The following is a 20,789-nucleotide window of genomic DNA, read 5'->3' as shown; positions in this document are numbered from 1 at the left end:
AAGACCCAGAGTTACCTCTGCTGCAGAGGATAAGTTCATTCGTTACCAGCCTCAGAAGCATTTATTTGGGCTGCAATTTAAGTGTTCAAGTAACAGACATCTCAACATCAACTGTTCAGTGGAGACTGCGTGAATCAGGCCTCATGGTGGAATTGTGGCAGAGAACCCACTACTGAAGGATACCAAGGAGGAGGAAGAGACTTGCTTGGGCCAAGAAACATGAACAATTGACATTTAGACTGGTGGAAATCTGTCATTTGGTCTGATCAGTGTCTTTGTGAGACGTGTTGTAGGTGAACGGATGATCTCTGCATGTGAAGTTCCCACCATGAAGCATGGAGGAGGAGGTTTGATGGTGTGGGGGGGCATTGCTGGTGACACCGTCTGTGATTTATTTAGAATTCAAGGCACACTTAACCAGCATGGCTACCACATGTTTCTGCAGCAATACGCCATCCCATCTGGTTTGGGCTTAGTGGGACTGTCATTGATTTTTCAACAGGACAACGACCCCGCACACCTCCAGGGCTATTTGTCCAAGAAGGAGAGTGATGGTGTGCTGCATCAGGTGACCTGGCCTTCACAACCTCAACCCAATTGAGATGGTTTGGAATGAGTTGTACTGCAGAGTGAAGGAAAAGCAGCCAACAAGTGCTCATCATTTGTGGGATCTCTTTCAAGACTGTTGGAAAAGCATTCCAGGTGAAGCTGGTTGAGAGAATGCGAAGACTGCGAAGCTGTTAAGGCAAAGATTAGTTACTTTTTGAATAATCAAAAATCTATTTTGATTTAACACTTTTTTTTTGGTTACATGATTACATGTGTTCATAGTTTTGATGTCATCACTATTATTCTACAATGTAGAAAATAGTACAAATAAAGAAGAACCCTTGAATGAGTAGGTGTCCAAACCTTTGGGGGTGTGTGTGTAAATGGATGGATAGATGAGTTGTCTACCAAGAAGACAGTGAATGTTCCTGAGCTGCCAAGTTTTACTTAAATCTGCTTAAATCTATGTCAAGACTTGGAAAAGCGGTGTAGCAATGATCAACAACCAACTTGACGGAGCTTGAATAATTTTTCTAATAATAATGGGCAATTATTGTACAATCCAGGTGTGCAAAACTCAGACATACCCAGAAAGACTCATAGCTGTCATTGCTGCAAAAGGTGACAAATTCAAACTTTTCAAAAGTGTTTTACTTTTTTTTTTACCTGTGACTCAGGTTGTGAATACTAATGTAAATAAGGTATTTCTGTATTTCATTTTCAATAAATTTGCTAAAATCATGTTTTCACTTTGTTATTATGGGGTATTGTTTGTAGCTGGTTGAGAGAAATAAAGAAGATATTTCATGAATTTGGAATTCCGGCTGTACCAAGTGATATGAATACTTTCTGAAGGAACTGGATGCTGTCCCTTCCTCTCTTTGTCATTGAATAAATCATTTTCAATCACATTTTTTGATCCTATATCTTTAATTTTGAGGCTGGTTGTGGAGGCCTAGTCTAAGCATACTACACATAAAACCATGGCCAACCGTAGTTTGCTTATCCTGGGATTGTGTAGCTGCCCTTGTAAATGAAAAATAAACAAACTATAGTTTGTGTACTCAACAGGTTAACTAACGTGGTTAAAGCCTACTACTCCCTACATACCCTTTTAACAGACACCCACTCAACTCACCAAATATGCAGACCAGACATCTCTACTATGCCATTAAAAAAAGTTTGTGTGTGTTGGCAGTGGACTGTTGGGATGGTCCAGATGGAATGCCTGTCATCTACCATGGACACACCCTCACCACCAAGATTAAGTTCTGTGATGTCCTGGCGACCATCAAGGAACACGCCTTTGTGACGTCTGAGTGAGTCTCCATGTGCTCACAGTCTTTGTGTTTTGTATGCTTGAGTGATACTCAGTAATCTACTGTCCTCTAAAGAGAACATGACATTTAAATGAGAAGTTCACAAAGGGGGGGCCTTTCCAAGACGCCTTTCACCTTGGATGTGCTGTTGACCTCTGACCCCTCTCCCCCTCTTACTCCTTCCCCAGCTACCCCATCATCCTGTCCATAGAGGATCACTGCAGCATTGTCCAGCAGAGGAACATGGCTACCTACTTTAAGAAGGTCTTTGGAGAAATGCTGCTTACCAAGGCTGTGGACATCTCCGCCGACGGATTGCCCTCACCCAATCAGCTTAAGAGGAAGATCCTCATCAAGGTCAGAGGTCATGTGGATTTGGAATTAAAGATGTTTGTGTTGTCATTTTAATGTACTCGTGGATCAGAGCATCTACTAAATGACTTTATAAACCAACTGCGGTCTCATCACTCTTCCTCTCCCTGTCTTGTGCAGCATAAGAAGCTAGCAGAGGGCAGTGCCTATGAGGAGGTGTCCACCTCTACTCCCTACTCTGAGAATGACATCAGCAACTCCATCAAGAATGGCATTCTCTTCCTGGAGGACCCCATCAACCATGTGATAACTTTTTTTCTATCTATCTACAGTGAGCTCCAAAAGTAGTTGGACAGTGACACATGTTGTTTTGACTCTGTACTCCAGCACTTGGGATTTTAAATGATACAATGACTATGAGGTTAAAGTGCAGACTTGCAGACTCCAAACTGCCTCCGGAAGCAACGTCAGCACAAGAACTGTTTGGTGGAGGAGGAATAATGGGGATCTGGGGATGTTTTTCATGGTTCTGGCTAAGACCTTCACTAATGCTCTTGTGCCTAAATGGAAGCAAGTTCCCGCAGCAGTGTTTGAACATCTAGTGGAAAGTCTTCCCAGAAGAGTGGAGGCTGTTATAGCAGCAAAGGGGGGACCAACCCCATATTAATAAGGACGATGTCTGCGCCCTTATGTCTTATGTCTGCGCCCTCTAATTAACATAGTAAAATAAGCATAGTAAAATCTCCATAAATGTCACATTAAGCTAGAGATCAGTTTTTTTTACGTGTCAATCCACTGCATCTGCATATGTCGCACTTCCCCTGCTGAGGTGGAAGGTGGCAGAGGTAGAGCAGTGTTTGTCAGACCATGAGACATCCCATCTGTGGTAAAAGGTGGCAGAGGTAGAGCAGTGTTTGTCAGACCATGAGACATCCCATCTGTGGTAAAAGGTGGCAGACGTAGAGCAGTGTTTGTCAGACCATGAGACATCCCATCTGTGGTAAAAGGTGGCAGAGGTAGAGCAGTGTTTGTCAGACCATGAGACATCCCATCTGTGGTAAAAGGTGGCAGAGGTAGAGCAGTGTTTGTCAGACCATGAGACATCCCATCTGTGGTAAAAGGTGGCAGAGGTAGAGCAGTGTTTGTCAGACCATGAGACATCCCATCTGTGGTAAAAGGTGGCAGAGGTAGAGCAGTGTTTGTCAGACCATGAGACATCCCATCTGTGGTAAAAGGTGGCAGAGGTAGAGCAGTGTTTGTCAGACCATGAGACATCCCATCTGTGGTAAAAGGTGACAGAGCTAGAGCAGTATTTGTCAGACCATGAGACATCCCAAAAATTGGTCTTCTCACAAAATCATCTGTAGCGTCTGACTGGTTTGGCCTACAGAACTATTATGACCCCTCTATGGAAAGATGACTCTCACGAACAGTGTTTTGCTCCACGGCCTTCACAAGTGTTGAGACTCGTCTGACGTTGGTACAGCTGATCTGCCAACTTGTGTCTGTAGCGTCCAAACCTTTTGGGTTACACACTCTCTCACGAACATGTACATGTTGGATATTTTGCTCTAGGATGCCCACAGGCCTCTAGACTCACCTGAAGGTCCCCGGGTACCAGTTGAAAAAATGTATGGATGCACACTACCGTTCAAAAGTTTAGGGTCACTTAGAAATGTCCTTGTTTTTTTGTATTTTTAAGAAAAGCACATTTTGCTATTGTTAGCACAGCTGGCCTTCTTTATACTAGTTGAGTATCTGGAGCATCAGCATTTGAAGGTTTGATTACAGGCTCAAAATGTCCTCTTGCTCAGTTGTGTACTGGGGCCTCCCACTACTCTTTTTATTCTGGTTAGAGCCAGTTAGCGCTGTTCTGTGAAGGGAGTAGTACACAGCGTTGTACGAGATCTTCAGTTTCTTGTCAATTACTCGCCTTCATTTCTCAGAATAACAATAGACTGATGAGTTTCAGACGAAAGTTCTTTGTTTCAGGCCATTTTGAGCCTGTAATCGAACCCACAAATGCTGATGCTCCAGGTACTCAACTAGTCGAAAGAAGGCCAGTGTTATTGCATCTTTAATCAGGACAACATTTTTCAGCTGTGCTAACATAATTGCAAAAGTTAACCGACTTACCTAGTTAGATAAAAAGGTTCAAGCATATGTTTTATCCTTTTTATTTAACTAGGTAAGATAGTTAAGAATAAATTATTATTTACAATGATTGCCTACCGGTGAACTGCCTTGTTCGGGGGCAGAACGACTTGTCAGCTCGGGGATTTGATCCAGCAACCTTGCGGTTACTGGCCCAACGCTCTAACCACTAGGCTACCTGCCACCCTTAAATAAATATTCCATAAACAATCTGCTGTTTCCAGCTACAATAGTCATTTACAACATTAACAATGTCTATACTGTATTTCTGATCAATTTGATGTTAATTTAATGGACAAAGAATTTGCTTTTCTTTCAATGGCAAGGGAATTTCTAAGTGACCCCAAACTTTAGAACGGTAGTGGTTGAATACATGTAAAAAAAATGTATAAAAGATATAGGAGAGACACTTCAGCACAAACTTCCCTTTTGATATTTTTGGGGGACTATCTGTTCCATGTAGTGAATCTGGTTTTCAGTGTGTTACATTTTTCTTTGATACTTCAGCGGATCTTAAACTCCAATAGCTAAATGATCCTTGGTATGACCTTAAAACAATTCCATATAGTTTAGTAGAACCCCCTCTTATTGTAAATAAGAATATAATATATTTCTAAACTCTTCTATGTTTAATGTAGTTCCGTGTAGCTCAGTTGGTAGAGCATGGTGCTTGTGGATGGATGCTACCATGATTACAGATAGTTCTGAATGAATCGTGAAAAAGTTAGACGCTCAAATATTGTACCCCCAAGACATACTAACGTCTCACCTTTACAATCAAATCTGATTAATAACAGGGGAGGTAAGCATTTGGTTTTTTTCATGTTATTTATGCCTCTAACTTTCTCACTCATCATGATTCATTCAGAATGATCTGTAATCATGGTAGCTTCCACATTAATGTAGCAGTGTTTAGAAACATATTTTTATTTACAATAACAGTGAATCCAAAATGACACACTACGTTATTTACCATCAATTTCTATTGTGCACAAAATAATCTGAAACACAACCAAAACATTGGGGGGGGGTCTATGTACAAAAAGTGTTTGGAAAAAGTTTCACACGATGTGGATGAAAAAACCCTCAAATTAAAGCTGACTTTAACCTTATAGTCACTGTACAGAGCCAAAACAACAACCAATGTCACTGTCCCAATATGTGTGTAGCTCACTGTACATGCCTTGGTTGTATGGTCCATAGCTCTTGTCACTGTTACCTTTTTCTAACTCAAACACCATCCCCCCCTCTCTCTGCAGGAGTGGTACCCTCACTTCTTTGTCCTGACCAGCAGTAAGATCTACTACTCGGAGGAGACATCTAACAACCAAGGCAACGAGGATGAGGAGGAGCACAGAGAGGTAAGGCATTGCGGGGGGGTGGGGGGGGGGAGTCGGGGGTGCAAATAAATAGGCTGAAGCATGTCTGCATTTACCCCATTGGGCTAATCATTAGCCAGATCTCATGTGTTCTCTTAACGAGTTATCATATTGATTCATTTATGTCCCAAGAAACTTGCATCAACACGGAATAAAATCTAGGCCTACGTGTTAATTTTTCCCCCAACATGTTATCTGGTTTCCACTACTCTTGCTCAACCAAAAATATTATCTCATCACAATTTAAGTCATTCAAATAAATCATTTTTAGGTAGTGAGGCATTGTACCTCAAGTCACCCTACAATTGACCGGTGTTACATTTAGCCCCACTCTCCCCTATGCACTCACTGAATTGCTGAGCTTAACATGCTTAACCATGCTTCTGCTAAAAACCATGGGTTTGAAATGGTGCAGTTTGTGCATATTTAGGAGTTGAGAAATAAATGAAGTAGGAATGGAAAGCTGGGATTCCCCTCTTTTTAACAAAAGCCATTAAAACTGCTGTTTTCGCAATTGCAATGATTGTTGTGCATTGACTGCTTGTCAGAATGCATGTTTCCCTTCCTATGGCACTTATAACATGAATGAGCCACGGAGAGGAATATTTATCTAGCATAGAACACAACAACAAGCCGACTAGGTAAAGAAACTATTCTACTCTGGGGTTGTTATTTTTTTTCTATGAATTACTTGTTTTGTTTGCAGATAAATTACATGTGCAATGTTCTAGGCAAAATGCTCCTCAACAGAGTTTCATGTTCCATATTTGTTATTGTGTAGAGGCAATGATTTTGCAGTGGCCCATCACCACAGCAAAATAAAGCCAGCAGACACTCTGCGGTACATACAGGACAGAACATCACTTTATGGTGCTTAATGCAATAGGACAGGGTTTCCCCAACTCTGTCCTCGGGACTCCAAGGGGTGCACGTTTTAGATTTTTTACCTAGTACTACACAACTGATTCAACTAATCATCCAGCTTTGATCATTTGAATCAGCTGTGTAGTGTTGGGGTAAAAAACAAAATATGCACCCCCTCGGGGTCCCCAGGACCAAGTTTGGGGAAACGCTGCCATAGGAGTTCCAACATTAAACTCTAGCACTCTCTGTCTTTCTAGGTCTCTAACGGTATGGACCAACATATAGCAGAGAAGTGGTTCCATGGGAAGCTGGGTGCTGGTCGCGACGGGAGACAGATAGCTGAGCGGCTGCTGTCGGAGTACTGTCTTGAGACGGGCGCTCCCGACGGGTCCTTCCTGGTCCGGGAGAGTGAGACGTTCGTAGGAGACTACACCTTGTCCTTCTGGTAAATCTCCCCTACTGTACCCCCACCCTCTACTAATTCCCTTCTCCTCACCCTTGTTCCTAGCTCACTCTGAACCTGCCTCACCCCACTCCTCATCCCTGTTCCTAGCACACTTACCTAACAGTTTGCTACACTGCTAAACCTTGGACCTGAACAGTCAATCAATCCAAATTGTTGTCCTATTGATTTTCTGTAGTAGCCAGTCACAGTGTAGGCTAGGCTGCTGGTCTCTCTGCTAATGCATGGGACAGGGCTGAGTAACTGGGATCATCTCATTTCAAATCAATACCTGGTCTCTCTCTTTCACTGTCCACACAGGCGTTCAGGCCGGGTGCAGCACTGTCGCATCCACTCTCGCCAGGAGGCGGGCAGCCCCAAGTTCTACTTGACAGACAACCTGGTGTTTGACACGCTATTCGCCCTCATCACTCACTACCAGCAGGTAGCGCTGCGCTGTAACGAGTTTGAGATGAAGCTGACTGAGCCTGTGCCCCAGACCAACGCCCACGAAAGCAAAGAGTACGTCCAGCTCTCACGGCTTCAGATAGTCATTCATTTCAATCTCATGTGTGTCAGTGATGACTTTATGAAATGAGAAGGAGGGTAGGAAGGAAAGTAGAAAGGATCTGTGTAAGTATGAGTGTATGTTCTAGATGGTACCATGCCAACCTGTCTCGGAGCCACGCCGAGAACATGCTGATGAGGGTTCCACGTGACGGGGCGTTCCTTGTCAGAAAAAGGGCAGAGCTAAGCTCCTTTGCCATTTCTTTCAGGTGAGTCCCAAATATAGAAACAAACGACAAAACAAAAAGACAGAATTGTTTGTTCTGGTTGTAACTGATGGGTGAAATGCAGCATTCCGGTATTAGTTACTTGATGTTAGGAAAGTTGACATACGTTACCGCCTCACCAGCCCGCTAGAACTTGTTATGAAAGCAAGCCGTTCAGAGTACTGAGCTAGCTCAGAGAACAGTGACCTAGTGCGAGCTTCTATGCCTTCTACCCATTAAAGATTTTCATGAGAAAGGAAGTGGTAACTGGTTTTGAAAATATTTTACTGGTGGCGCATTTATTATTATTATTTTTATCCTACAGTTGGCAAACTAAGCCACAAAATCGTAATATGGGACGGCAAGGGCTCTAAATTAAAACATGTCATTGGTAATGGCATTATGTAACTTTATGTAACCTTTATGTAACCCTACCAAATTCACATAGAAATGTGAGTTATAGCTCTATTCAACTTGAATGCAAGTCTAAGACGTGGTAGATCTGTTCTAGATGCACTTTCTATGCTTCCCTTTAAGTTTAGTTTGTGTATCTTCACTTTTGGTTTTGTACACCTGCTTCAAACAGCTGTAACAACATTTTTGGTTCTGGAAAACCTATTTCATGGCGGTTTAGATGGTACGATGATTCTCTACACCACATATGTCAGAGTCAAGGCCCGCGGGCCACATCCGGCCCGCAAGAAGGTTTTTTACGGCCCCTGGGATGATCTTGATTTATTATTAGAACCGGCCCGCAGCAAGCCGGCAGCCCGCAGATCTTTTACACGCACCAATACTACATTTCCCACAATGCAAAGGTGACGCACCGAGCAGTAGGCTGCTTCATTTCAATATTTATTGGCACAGCAGTCGTCAGCATCACAGTAAAATTAACTTTCAGATACCCATCAAAAATGGCAAAACGGAAGGTGGATACTGAGAACCGGGGGTTTCAAACAAGGTGGGAGTCGGAGTATATGTTCACGAAGGTAGCTGGAAAACCTGTGTGTCTTCTGTGTGGAGAAAGTGTGGCGGTACTGAAAGAGTATAATCTGAGACGACATTATGAAACGAAACACGCGGACAAAAACAAGAATATGGACATGGAACAAAGGCTACAAAAGGCAGAGGAATTAAAACGAGGCCTCAAATCTCGACAGGCTCTGTTCAAAAAAGCCAAATCACAAGGCCAGGCTGCTGTCAAGGCCAGTTTTATTTTGGCAGAAGAGATCGCTAAATCAGCCCGGCCATTTACGGAGGGGGATTTCATCAAAAACTGCATGATTAAAGTTTGTGACGAAGTTTGCCCAGAAAAAAGGCAACTCTTTTTAAATGTGAGTCTGAGCAGAAACACCATTGCCGAGAGAGTAGACCAGTTGTCCATCAATCTAAAAGAGCAGCTTGTGAAAAAGGGAAAAGATTTTATTGCATATTCCTTGGCTGTGGATGAGAGCACCGACATTTCTGACATTGCCCAGTTGTCAATTTTCATCCGCGGAGTGGACTCCAACCTAAGCGTGACAGAGGAGTTTTTGGCTTTACGTCCTATGCATGGCACAACTACGGGGCATGATTTGTATGAAGAGGTGTCAAGATGTGTAAATGAGATGGAGCTGCCTTGGGAAAAACTCGTGGGTTTGACAACCGACGGAGCACCTGCGATGTGTGGACACAGGAGCGGACTGGTGGCGAAGATACGGGAAAAGATGCAAGAGGAAAACGCGACAGGTGAGCTGACAGCTTATCATTGTATCATACACCAGGAAGCGTTGTGCGGTAAAGCCTTGAAAATGGAGCATGTAATGAGCATCATCACGCGCACAGTTAACTTTATCAGAGCCAAAGGTTTGAATCACCGCCAGTTCAAGGCATTTCTGACGGAGTTAGAAACGGAGCATGGTGATTTGCCTTATCACACAGAGGTGCGATGGCTAAGCCAGGGAAAGGTGCTTCAAAGATGTTTCGAGCTTCGTGAGGAGATTTGTCTGTTCTTGGACAGCAAAGGGAAAGACACAACACAACTCCGAGACGAAATGTTTCTGTGTGAAATGGCTTTTCTGTGTGACATTACGAGTCATCTGAATGCAATAAACTTGCAGCTGCAGGGTCGGGATCGTGTCATCTCTGATATGTACAGTACAGTGAAGGCATTTAAAACCAAACTGACTCTGTGGGAGACGCAGATGCGGAAAGAAAATTTGAGCCACTTTCCCAGCTGCCAGACCATGAAAGAGAAGCTCTCTACCAGTGCGTTCCCGAGCACACAGTTGGCTGATAAAATAGGTATGCTTGCCGCTGACTTTCGACGCCGATTTGCTGACTTTGAAGCACAAAAAAGCAGGTTGGAACTGCTCGGTAACCCATTTGCTGTTGACGTGGAAAGCTCACCACCAAACCTCCAAATGGAGTTGATTGACCTCCAATGCAATGATGCACTGAGGGCAAAATATGCGGCAGTGGGTGCTGCGGAGTTCGCCCGTTTCCTCCCCGGCACAATGCCCCAGCTGCGCATCCAGGCTGCTCAAACGTTGTCTATGTTTGGCAGCACATACCTGTGTGAACAACTGTTTTCTTTGATGAACCTGAACAAAACATCACACAGAAGTCGACTTACTGCTGAACACCTCCACTCAATTCTGAGGATTTCTTCAGCTCAGAGCCTTACCCCGAACATTGATGAACTTGTGGAAAAGATGGGACACCACCAAGTATCACCCTCAACCTCAAACAAGTGAACATTACTGTGCAATCACATATTTAGAGTTTTTACTCAGTTCAAGTTTAAAAGTTAAAATTTAATATTTGTTTTCACTGCATGTTACTTCTCCTTAAACAAAGTGTTGTTTTTGATTAATAGATTTTTGCACTTTATTTTTTTGTATTTCAATCCAATTATATTTTAAAAATATTTCAGTTGAGTGGATGATAGAAAATTGCTATTATTGTTTTTTCTTTGAAGTAAATTTAGCCCACTTTTGCTAAAATAGAAAATATAGTCTACTGATGGTGCCTTGAATACCGGTTTCTTTCATTTAATGTTCATGTTATGGGGATATTTATATAAAGGAAATTTGTCTTTTGTGTCTGTTGAAAATTAAAGATTACTGACAGAGCCATAAGAAAATATTGCTTTATTTATCTGATCATATTGTAATATATTTGTTAGGTTTTCAGTAGGTTCAATTAGGTTCACTAGACTATATGCGTCATTTAAAAATTTTTCAATGAACATTCGAACAGTCCGGCCCTCGTCTTGTAGCTGATTTTTTTATTTGGCCCTCCGTCCATTTGACTTTGACACCCCTGCTCTACACCATACTAGTTTATTTTGTCACAACTGAAATTAGGCAAACTATTCAGAGTTTTTGCAACCAGGAAATGTCTGAGCGATTTCTGCACAGTGCAACTTAGGCACACAATGTGATTTTATTAGCACCACAGTGTGTGTATTTTACACTAGGTAGTCAAAGATCAAAGCAGTGACCAACTCGAGACGTGTATTAGATCACTAGTATAGCTCACACAGCCATCCACCTGGCCTCTCGAGACATGTGTTCTCTATTAGATCACTAGTATAGCTCACACAGCCATCCACCTGGCCTCTCGAGACATGCGTTACAGCATCTGCTCTGGCATTACTGACTGGGTTGTTTTGAAAATGTACAGGCCAGTTACTGGTCTAATTACAATGAAAAGCATCTTCTATGACAATGGGTTCTTGCCACTCGTCTTGGCGTCCTCTTTCTTTACGGGGTTTTGGGTTCAGATTGCTGTGAAGCACCTGATGATTAATGCAGGACACGTACGTGTGTGTTTAACCCTGTGTTGACGTCCCCTCAGGGCAGAGGGGAAGATCAAGCACTGCAGGGTGCAACAGGAGGGCCAGACAGTGGTGTTGGGGACGTCGGAGTTCGACAGCCTGGTGGATCTCATCAGTTACTACGAGAAACACCCGTTGTACCGTAAGATGAAGCTCCGCTACCCTATCAATGAGGAGACGCTGGAGAAGATAGGCACGGCTGTGAGTGGACCACACACGCTTCATGTTCATGATTGTTGCTGTAGTCAATGTAAGTGAGTTGGATATCCTCTGAACTGTCATGTATTTGTCAGGAGCCAGATTACGGGTCTCTGTATGAGGGGCGGAACCCTGGGTTCTACGTAGAAGCCAATCAGATGCCCACCTTCAAGGTAAGACAGCACCGTTTCTCTGATCTCCTGTGTGTTTACATCCTGTCTCCTTCCCTCTCTTTGCAAATGTAACAATGCAAGGATTGTGTGTGTGTGTGTCCTAACCCCTTCACATCGGCCTGCAGTGCACAGTGAAGGCCATGTATGAGTACAAGGCCCAGAGGGATGATGAATTGTCCTTCAGTAAGAACGCCATCATCCAAAACGTGGACAAACAGGAAGGAGGATGGTGAGTGACATCACTCACAGGAAGTCAAGTTCACCATCCAAATCATCACAGAGCTACATGAGTTATCTGGGGTTATAGAACATCCTTCTAGAGTAAACCCCATTCCGTGTGTGTGTTTTAACTCTCACTCAGGTGGAAGGGGGACTGTGGTGGGAAGAAGCAGCTGTGGTTTCCTGCTAACTATGTAGAGGAGATCAGTCCTTCAGCTGTGGAGCCAGACAGATCAGTAAGGCCCTCTACCCTGTAGACACATACTGGGATACGCATCAGATAATCCCACCTGCTAATAATCCACATTTTACAGCCACTAGTCTATGCTATGAGAGGGACTGTCATTTTCTAGCATCGTTTATAGCAACAACATGTAAAATGCTGCTGTTGGGTTTTTCGATTAGCATTCATGTCTCCCCTCTCTCTCTCCCCCTCTCGCTCCCTCCCATTCCCCCTCCCTCCTCTCCTACAGCAGCTGACAGAGAACAGTCCTCTGGGAGACCTGCTGAGAGGAAGTGTAGATGTGTCTTCCTGTCAGATTGGTGAGTGACTCCTCCCCTTCCTGTTTCTATCCTCCTGCAGATGGCACGGTTACCTTGCCTCGGGAAGACCTCTAGATACTTGTATCTCCCTTTCTTTTCTTTGTCTCTCACCACCAACTCTCTCTCTATGGGGTTATCACTGTTCCATCTCTCTCTCTCTCTCTCTGTGGGGTTATCACTGTTCCATCTCTCTCTCTCTCTCTCTGTGGGGTTATCACTGTTCCATCTCTCTCTCTCTCTCTCTGTGGGGTTATCACTGTTCCATCTCTCTCTCTCTCTCTGTGGGGTTATCTCTGTTCCATCTCTCTCTCTCTCTCTCTGTGGGGTTATCACTGTTCCATCTCTCTCTCTCTCTCTGTGGGGTTATCACTGTTCCATCTCTCTCTCTCTCTCTCTGTGGGGTTATCACTGTTCCATCTCTCTCTCTCTCTGTGGGGTTATCACTGTTCCATCTCTCTCTCTCTCTCTATGGGGTTATCACTGTTCCATCTCTCTCTCTCTATGGGGTTATCACTGTTCCATCTCTCTCTCTCTCTCTCTCTATGGGGTTATCACTGTTCCATCTCTCTCTCTCTCTCTCTCTGTGGGGTTATCACTGTTCCATCTCTCTCTCTCTCTCTCTGTGGGGTTATCACTGTTCCATCTCTCTCTCTCTGTGGGGTTATCACTGTTCCATCTCTCTCTCTCTCTCTCTCTCTCTGTGGGGTTATCACTGTTCCATCTCTCTCGCTCTCTGTGGGGTTATCACTGTTCCATCTCTCTCTCTCTCTGTGGGGTTATCACTGTTCCATCTCTCTCTCTCTCTGTGGGGTTATCACTGTTCCATCTCTCTCTCTCTCTCTCTCTCTCTCTCTCTCTCTCTCTGTGGGGTTATCACTGTTCCATCTCTCTCTCTCTGTGGGGTTATCACTGTTCCATCTCTCTCTCTCTGTGGGGTTATCACTGTTCCATCTCTCTCTCTCTGTGGGGTTATCACTGTTCCATCTCTCTCTCTCTCTCTCTCTGTGGGGTTATCACTGTTCCATCTCTCTCTCTCTCTCTCTCTCTCTCTCTGTGGGGTTATCACTGTTCCATCTCTCTCTCTCTGTGGGGTTATCACTGTTCCATCTCTCTCTCTCTCTGTGGGGTTATCACTGTTCCATCTCTCTCTCTCTCTGTGGGGTTATCACTGTTCCATCTCTCTCTCTCTCTCTGTGGGGTTATCACTGTTCCATCTCTCTCTCTCTCTCTGTGGGGTTATCACTGTTCCATCTCTCTCTCTCTCTCTCTCTGTGGGGTTATCACTGTTCCATCTCTCTCTCTCTCTGTGGGGTTATCACTGTTCCATCTCTCTCTCTCTCTGTGGGGTTATCACTGTTCCATCTCTCTCTCTCTCTGTGGGGTTATCACTGTTCCATCTCTCTCTCTCTGGGGTTATCACTGTTCCATCTCTCTCTCTCTCTCTCTCTCTCTGTGGGGTTATCACTGTTCCATCTCTCTCTCTCTCTCTGTGGGGTTATCACTGTTCCATCTCTCTCTCTCTCTCTCTGTGGGGTTATCACTGTTCCATCTCTCTCTCTCTCTCTCTATGGGGTTATCACTGTTCCATCTCTCTCTCTCTCTCTCTATGGGGTTATCACTGTTCCATCTCTCTCTCTCTGTGGGGTTATCACTGTTCCATCTCTCTCTCTCTCTATGGGGTTATCACTGTTCCATGTCTCTTGCGCTCTCCCTCTCGCCCCTCCCTCTCATCTCGCTCTCTCTCTCTCTCCCCCTAGTGGTGCGGCCTGATGGTAAGGGAAGCAGGCTGCATGTGTTCTCCCTCCTCCCAGCTGCCTCTCCGAGGGCAGGGCAGGTCTTGGACATCGCTGCCAATACCCAGGAGGAGCTCAAGGAGTGGGTCATCAAGATCAGAGAGGTCACCATGACATCAGAGGCCAAGGTAGGGAAAGAGTCATTTGTAGTAAAAGTGTGTATACCATGTGCAGGAATACTTCCTCAGAATCTGAGTCTTGTGGTGATCTGTGAAGTAATGACTGTGTGAGTAGTGTCAAACTGAGTCGTGTGTGTGTGTGTCAGCTGGAGGAGGGGAAGATGATGGAGAGAAGGAAGAAGATCGCTCTGGAGCTGTCTGACCTGGTCATCTACTGTAGACCTGTACCCTTCGACGAGGACAGTAAGGACACGTCTATACAGTTAAACTCACTGTCACACACACACACACACAAGGATATCTCACCCTTCTCCCCCTTGCTCCTGTAGAGATTGGGACAGAGCGGGCGTGTTTCCGGGACATGTCTTCGTTCCCGGAGACCAAGGCAGAGAAATATGTGAACCGGATCAAGGGGAAGAGGTTCCTGCAGTACAACCGGCTGCAGCTGTCCCGTATCTACCCCCGTGGACAGAGGCTAGACTCCTCCAACTACGACCCTCTGCCCATGTGGCTCTGTGGATCCCAGCTGGTTGCGCTGAACTTCCAGACTGCAGGTACAGAGGGAAGGATGAGTTGTTACTGAGTGAGAAGGGGTAGGAGAGGGGATTTTTCCTATTTCTAAATTATTATTATTATTTATTTAATGGTGACTGGTTTTCCTTACATTAACTTTTTGAAGATGACTGACTGAACTTCTCTCCTCTCCAGACAAGCCCATGCAGATGAACCAGGCTCTGTTCATGTTGAACGGGAGGAGTGGCTACGTCCTCCAGCCACCAATCATGAGAGACGACAACTTTGACCCCTTTGACCGACACACACTGAGGGGCCTTGAGTCAGTCACCCTGCAGATAGAGGTGTGTGGTCTTCTATCCTCGTGGAAATCCTCAGAGGTCTTCACAAGGATTGTAAAAACAAGGAAAAATCTCCCTCAATGGGACATTTCTCATGTCCCCATGAGGACATCGGCTATCTTAAGCTTAGGGGTTGGGGTTAGGGAAAATGTTAGGTCCCCATGAGGACATCGGCTATCTTAAGCTTAGGGGTTGGGGTTAGGGAAAATGTTAGGTCCCCATGAGGACATCGGCTAGCTTAAGCTTAGGGGTTGGGGTTAGGGAAAATGTTAGGTCCCCATGAGGACATCGGCTATCTTAAGCTTAGGGGTTGGGGTTAGGGAAAATGTTAGGTCCCCATGAGGACATCGGCTATCTTAAGCTTAGGGGTTGGGGTTAGGGAAAATGTTAGGTCCCCATGAGGACATCGGCTATCTTAAGCTTAGGGGTTGGGGTTAGGGAAAATGTTAGGTCCCCATGAGGACATCGGCTATCTTAAGCTTAGGGGTTGGGGTTAGGGAAAATGTTAGGTCCCCATGAGGACATCGGCTATCTTAAGCTTAGGGGTTGGGGTTAGGGAAAATGTTAGGTCCCCATGAGGACATCGGCTATCTTAAGCTTAGGGGTTGGGGTTAGGGAAAATGTTAGGTCCCCATGAGGACATCGGCTATCTTAAGCTTAGGGGTTGGGGTTAGGGAAAATGTTAGGTCCCCATGAGGACATCGGCTATCTTAAGCTTAGGGGTTGGGGTTAGGGAAAATGTTAGGTCCCCATGAGGACATCGGCTATCTTAAGCTTAGGGGTTGGGGTTAGGGAAAATGTTAGGTCCCCATGAGGACATCGGCTATCTTAAGCTTAGGGGTTGGGGTTAGGGAAAATGTTAGGTCCCCATGAGGACATCGGCTATCTTAAGCTTAGGGGTTGGGGTTAGGGAAAATGTTAGGTCCCCATGAGGACATCGGCTATCTTAAGCTTAGGGGTTGGGGTTAGGGAAAATGTTAGGTCCCCATGAGGACATCGGCTATCTTAAGCTTAGGGGTTGGGGTTAGGGAAAATGTTAGGTCCCCATGAGGACATCGGCTATCTTAAGCTTAGGGGTTGGGGTTAGGGAAAATGTTAGGTCCCCATGAGGACATCGGCTATCTTAAGCTTAGGGGTTGGGGTTAGGGAAAATGTTAGGTCCCCACGAGAATCTAAAAACGTGTGAAGGTGTTTAAACGGTCTGTCCTCTCCAGGTGTTGGGTGCTCGTCACCTGCCTAAACACGGTCGTGGCATCGTGTGCCCCCTGATCGAGATCGAGGTGTGTGGTGCAGAATATGACAGTGCCAAGCAGAAGACTGACTCAGAGGGTGAGTAACACATCTTACACTAATACTTAATTCAACTAATCAGGTTCTTTACATCTAGTTGGGTAGTTGAACCAAGTGTTATTTCGAAGAGAAGGGTCCTAGGTTTTAGGGCAAGGATGTAGTGATGGGTTTGGAATTAAGCTTGTCATTTCCTGTCCAGTTATGGAAAAACAAAGCTGTACAAATAACTAAGGATTGTGTGGCAACCTGATGGACAAAACATCCCAGTGTGTACACACAATATATGACAATGGGGACTTGGCTGATCTAGTCTTCTCTCTCTCTCTCCATGTTCTCCTCAGCGGATAATGGTCTGAACCCCACGTGGCCTCGGAAGCCGTTCCAGTTCACCGTGTGTAACTCTGCCTTTGCCTTCCTACGCTTTGTGGTGTATGAGATTGACATGTTCAGCGACCAGAACTTCCTGGCTCAGGCCAGCTTCCCCATCAACAGCCTCAAGACAGGTAGGTGTCATATCGCACCAACATCCACTCGGATTGGCTGAGACAAGTATGATGAGCCCTGACTGGCTCTCTGACTAGCAGAATAGTTTGGCATTTCAGATTATCATTCTTTTGGCATTACTAGACTCATGTCTGTTTGTCTCTGTGTGGTGTCAGGTTACCGGTCAGTCCCTCTGAAGAACAGCTGTAATGAGGATCTGGAGCTGGCCTCTCTGCTGGTGCACATGGACATCACCCGGAGCAGGGTGGGTACTGGTACACTCACTGGACTGACTCCACCACCACTGTCAGTTCCCATCACACATTGACAGTTATTCACTAGGGCCGGGATGGTACCAGTATCGCGTTACTCCTTAGTATCCTGGCAAGGAAACAAAATACTGAGGATTTAACTTCTTTAGAGGAAAACATCCCTAATGTTGGGAAAAAATCTCATTATGTTGTCATCCAGAATGACATTTATTTTCCAAGCTATAGTGCACAGTATTTTACATACAGCAGGTTTTTAAAGGACCATAGCGTTATCTTTGTGTTTTCATTTTTGCCATGGAAAACGCATTACGTTACCGGTATCATCCCTAATATTCACTCCAAATTATTTTCTCTCCCTCTACTAGGCTGAAAATGGGGAGGTGCTGAGCCCGTTCCTGCCGGTAGGAGGTGTCTCTGCAGCGGTGGTTACCCAGACAGGGCGTGAGCGTCTGGGGGAGACAGGCTCCACGTCCTCAGCCTCGTCCATGTCCCCTCTGCCCCAGTCCCCAGCAGCCCAGACCCAGACACAGGCCTACAGAGGCAGGGAGGGCTCCTTCGAGGCCCGCTACCAGACACCTCTGGATGACTTTAGAGTATCACAGGAGGCTCTGCTGGACCTGGACCCTCAGAACAGGAGGTATGTGTAAGGAGGTATGTGTAACTTCTATCTGTCTGTGTTGGTGCATTTCAGTTTTGAGATTTTAGCGTGTCCTTGCTTGCTCTCTCTCTCTCTCTTTCTCTTTCTCTTTTCCTCCCCCCCTCAGGATGATGCGCAGGACCAGAGTGGGCGGAGAGAACCGCGTTTAGGCCGGACCAATCAGGGCGCATTCCAACCACCCCAGCTCCTCCCCGTACCGATGATGTCACTGACTGCTGTGAACACTGTTTCTATGGAAACGCCCACCACCGCTTTGGCCTACATTTCAGGCAGCTCTCCCTTGCTCTGTTCTCTTTCTCTCCTCTGTGTCCCCCTCCTGGAGTGAGTGTGAGGTGGAGGGGGCGGGAAGGGAGAGGGAAGACAAGGATGACAAGAAAAAAATGATACGTGAAGTTTCAGCCCTCGGCTAAGATGTCGGGAGATGGGGAATTTTGGCGTGCTCGACTCGAGCGCAAAGGTTTGCGAGGGAAAGAAGAATGGAAGAGGGAGGGATGAGATGAGGGAGGGAGCTGTGAAGGTGTCAGTTTGAAACTGTTTTCCACGTTAGGTTATTATTTTTCTCTTCTCTCTGGCGTATATGAGTATATATATTTATTCCTGCTGTGCTGTTGGCCAGACGACGGCAGCAGCCAACCTGCTCTTAAAGAGCTTCTGTCTCCATGTTTTTTTAATTATTTTTATTTAAACTTTTAAACATTCATGTGATTTCTTTTTTTAATGTGTAAAACATGAGGGCTCTCTGTAGAGTAACTCAAGCCTTTATATACACACATAGGCTTTTCTTATTTTGCCAAACTTGCATTCTGAAAACTACGGATCATTCCGTTGCCTGCCTTGTGATGTAAAAACAGTCACACTCTTACCCCCTATATACTATACAATCTGGAAAGCTGAAGTGTTACAGATCCCGTGATAGAAATGTAAAGGTAATTGAGCCGACAAATGCAGCAGTGACAGTGAAAGCAGTCTGTGCTAACGTGGGAACATTGTCTTTAAATTCCAATCACGCTGTAGAACTGAACTTCGGCAGTGTGTCTTGAATAGAGCCAAAATTACCCCCCCCCCCCCCCCCCCAATATAGAACTTTATCAAAAGTGCTACCCTATTTGGAGATTAGCATGGCATTATTTTCCTTTTTTAGGATGCCATACTGCATTGTAGAGTGCTGGAACTGGGCTAGCCTGTCTGTCCCTGAAAGCAATGCTGTGAGTTCAAATGCTAGTGATGAAGTCACATCCTTAATGTTTTATCTCTGTTTCAATGTGGATATATGGTGGAGGGAGGAGAGACAGGGTGTTGTATTCAGTTCTGCCCACACGTTTACAAGACGGGCTTGGTATTAGCAGACATTCCGGTGTTTTTGTTTTTAAATAATGTTTTACTGTAGCAAGTGTCTACAGTTTCTGCTCTGGACTTCATTACATTTCCACTTGGAATGAAAGGCATTAGTTATCTTTGTTTACCTATGTGTTAAAGTTGTCTAAATTGTAGACCGTCATTCCTCTTAAATGTACCGTCTTAACTGGTTTTGAGGGGCTTGCATGTAGATAATCTTAGAGTAGAGCGCGCTAGGAAGTCGACTAACCTAATTAAGTGCAGTATTGCTGGCCGAGAAGGACCTAACTGAAATCCTATACACGGTATCGATTGAAAGGCTATTCTTAAATGTTTGTGTAGGTCGGTGGTTCTTGTATGCATATTATCCAGCTGAGGGGATGTTTGTCTTTTCCATTGCGGCATTCCAGAGATTCCAGATGCTCCCAAAGATTTTCTGAAGATTCTTTCAGTACTGCTGATTGATAGACTTCTGTATTAGACTTGCAGACATGAAGGGGTTAAATCACTGGTTTATAGTGACATGACTCAGCCTGCAGGGGTCATAACAGCACATTTATGTATATCGGTGTTGTTCCTGAAAGCTCAATTGATCATTCCTGACTGACAAACGCCCCCAGTCGGTGGTTTAATGGAAGTTGCTCTCAGCAACCAATCTAAGGTCATGCACTTTTGTGCTTACCCCCACAATAGTTTAGGCTGGGAGTAGGGGACGCCGGAGTGATTTCACTTGATATGCAATGCCCCTCTTGAGCAGACCATACTCTAAAACCAGTATTTAGAATGTTATGCCATGGAGGGAAACTCCTTTTGAAGCCATATGGAACATGGGGGTTGGAACTGAATATTTAAGGGCTGACTCTTGCCACCTTTTGTTTTGCAGCCATTGTCAAACTTTCATGGTAAGGTTGGGGGAGTGTGTGCTTTCTTCCATGGGCCTCGATGTACACGACTATATCTACATTTGTTCTTTCAGAAATCCTGTTGTCATGTTTCTTTTGATCTAGACACATCAATTGTGACTGATGGTCTCATTTACAAACCAAGCCTTTCTGTATTGTGCCTAAGCTATGGAGAAAACGTATTCCTTTTCATTTTGCCTTTCATATGCAACATATTCAAGCCTGAGAATTAAAGTACTTAATCAACTATGATTGGCCTGATCTTGTTCTTGTTTGATAATGCATCAACAGACCTATGAATAAAAACTCAGTGTAGTGCACATTCACATCAAGTAACT

At 44.8% G+C, this 20,789-nt stretch overlaps 1 protein-coding gene across 3 annotated transcripts in view; it reads left to right on the top strand.

The window, feature by feature from the left end:
• The window catches only part of plcg1 (phospholipase C, gamma 1), a 37,670-nt gene extending 16,967 nt beyond the window's left edge, over nt 1-20,703 (top strand). The window contains exons 13-33 of one of the 3 annotated variants that reach the window (XM_036947538.1): nt 1,748-1,868; nt 2,057-2,225; nt 2,361-2,483; nt 5,594-5,695; nt 6,835-7,022; nt 7,341-7,541; nt 7,676-7,795; nt 11,633-11,813; nt 11,906-11,983; nt 12,109-12,212; nt 12,345-12,438; nt 12,679-12,745; nt 14,503-14,666; nt 14,804-14,900; nt 14,987-15,211; nt 15,366-15,514; nt 16,726-16,840; nt 17,143-17,304; nt 17,461-17,549; nt 17,922-18,193; nt 18,321-20,703. In XM_036947538.1, coding sequence (XP_036803433.1) covers nt 1,748-1,868; nt 2,057-2,225; nt 2,361-2,483; nt 5,594-5,695; nt 6,835-7,022; nt 7,341-7,541; nt 7,676-7,795; nt 11,633-11,813; nt 11,906-11,983; nt 12,109-12,212; nt 12,345-12,438; nt 12,679-12,745; nt 14,503-14,666; nt 14,804-14,900; nt 14,987-15,211; nt 15,366-15,514; nt 16,726-16,840; nt 17,143-17,304; nt 17,461-17,549; nt 17,922-18,193; nt 18,321-18,363 — 2,864 coding nt within the window. In that variant the 3' untranslated portion in view covers nt 18,364-20,703. Of the gene's footprint in view, nt 1-1,747; nt 1,869-2,056; nt 2,226-2,360; nt 2,484-5,593; nt 5,696-6,834; nt 7,023-7,340; nt 7,542-7,675; nt 7,796-11,632; nt 11,814-11,905; nt 11,984-12,108; nt 12,213-12,344; nt 12,439-12,675; nt 12,746-14,502; nt 14,667-14,803; nt 14,901-14,986; nt 15,212-15,365; nt 15,515-16,725; nt 16,841-17,142; nt 17,305-17,460; nt 17,550-17,921; nt 18,208-18,320 lie in introns of all 3 variants that reach the window. The other 2 variants (XM_036947539.1, XM_036947537.1) reach the window with 2 other exon arrangements.
• Nucleotides 20,704-20,789: the final 86 nt, after the last annotated feature.

The sequence above is a fragment of the Oncorhynchus mykiss genome, chromosome 16, assembly GCF_013265735.2.
Source record: "Oncorhynchus mykiss isolate Arlee chromosome 16, USDA_OmykA_1.1, whole genome shotgun sequence".
Classification (NCBI taxonomy): Eukaryota; Metazoa; Chordata; class Actinopteri; order Salmoniformes; family Salmonidae; genus Oncorhynchus; species Oncorhynchus mykiss.
The sequence above is the reverse complement of the archived record's forward strand: the minus strand, read 5'-3'. Positions and strand labels throughout refer to the sequence as shown.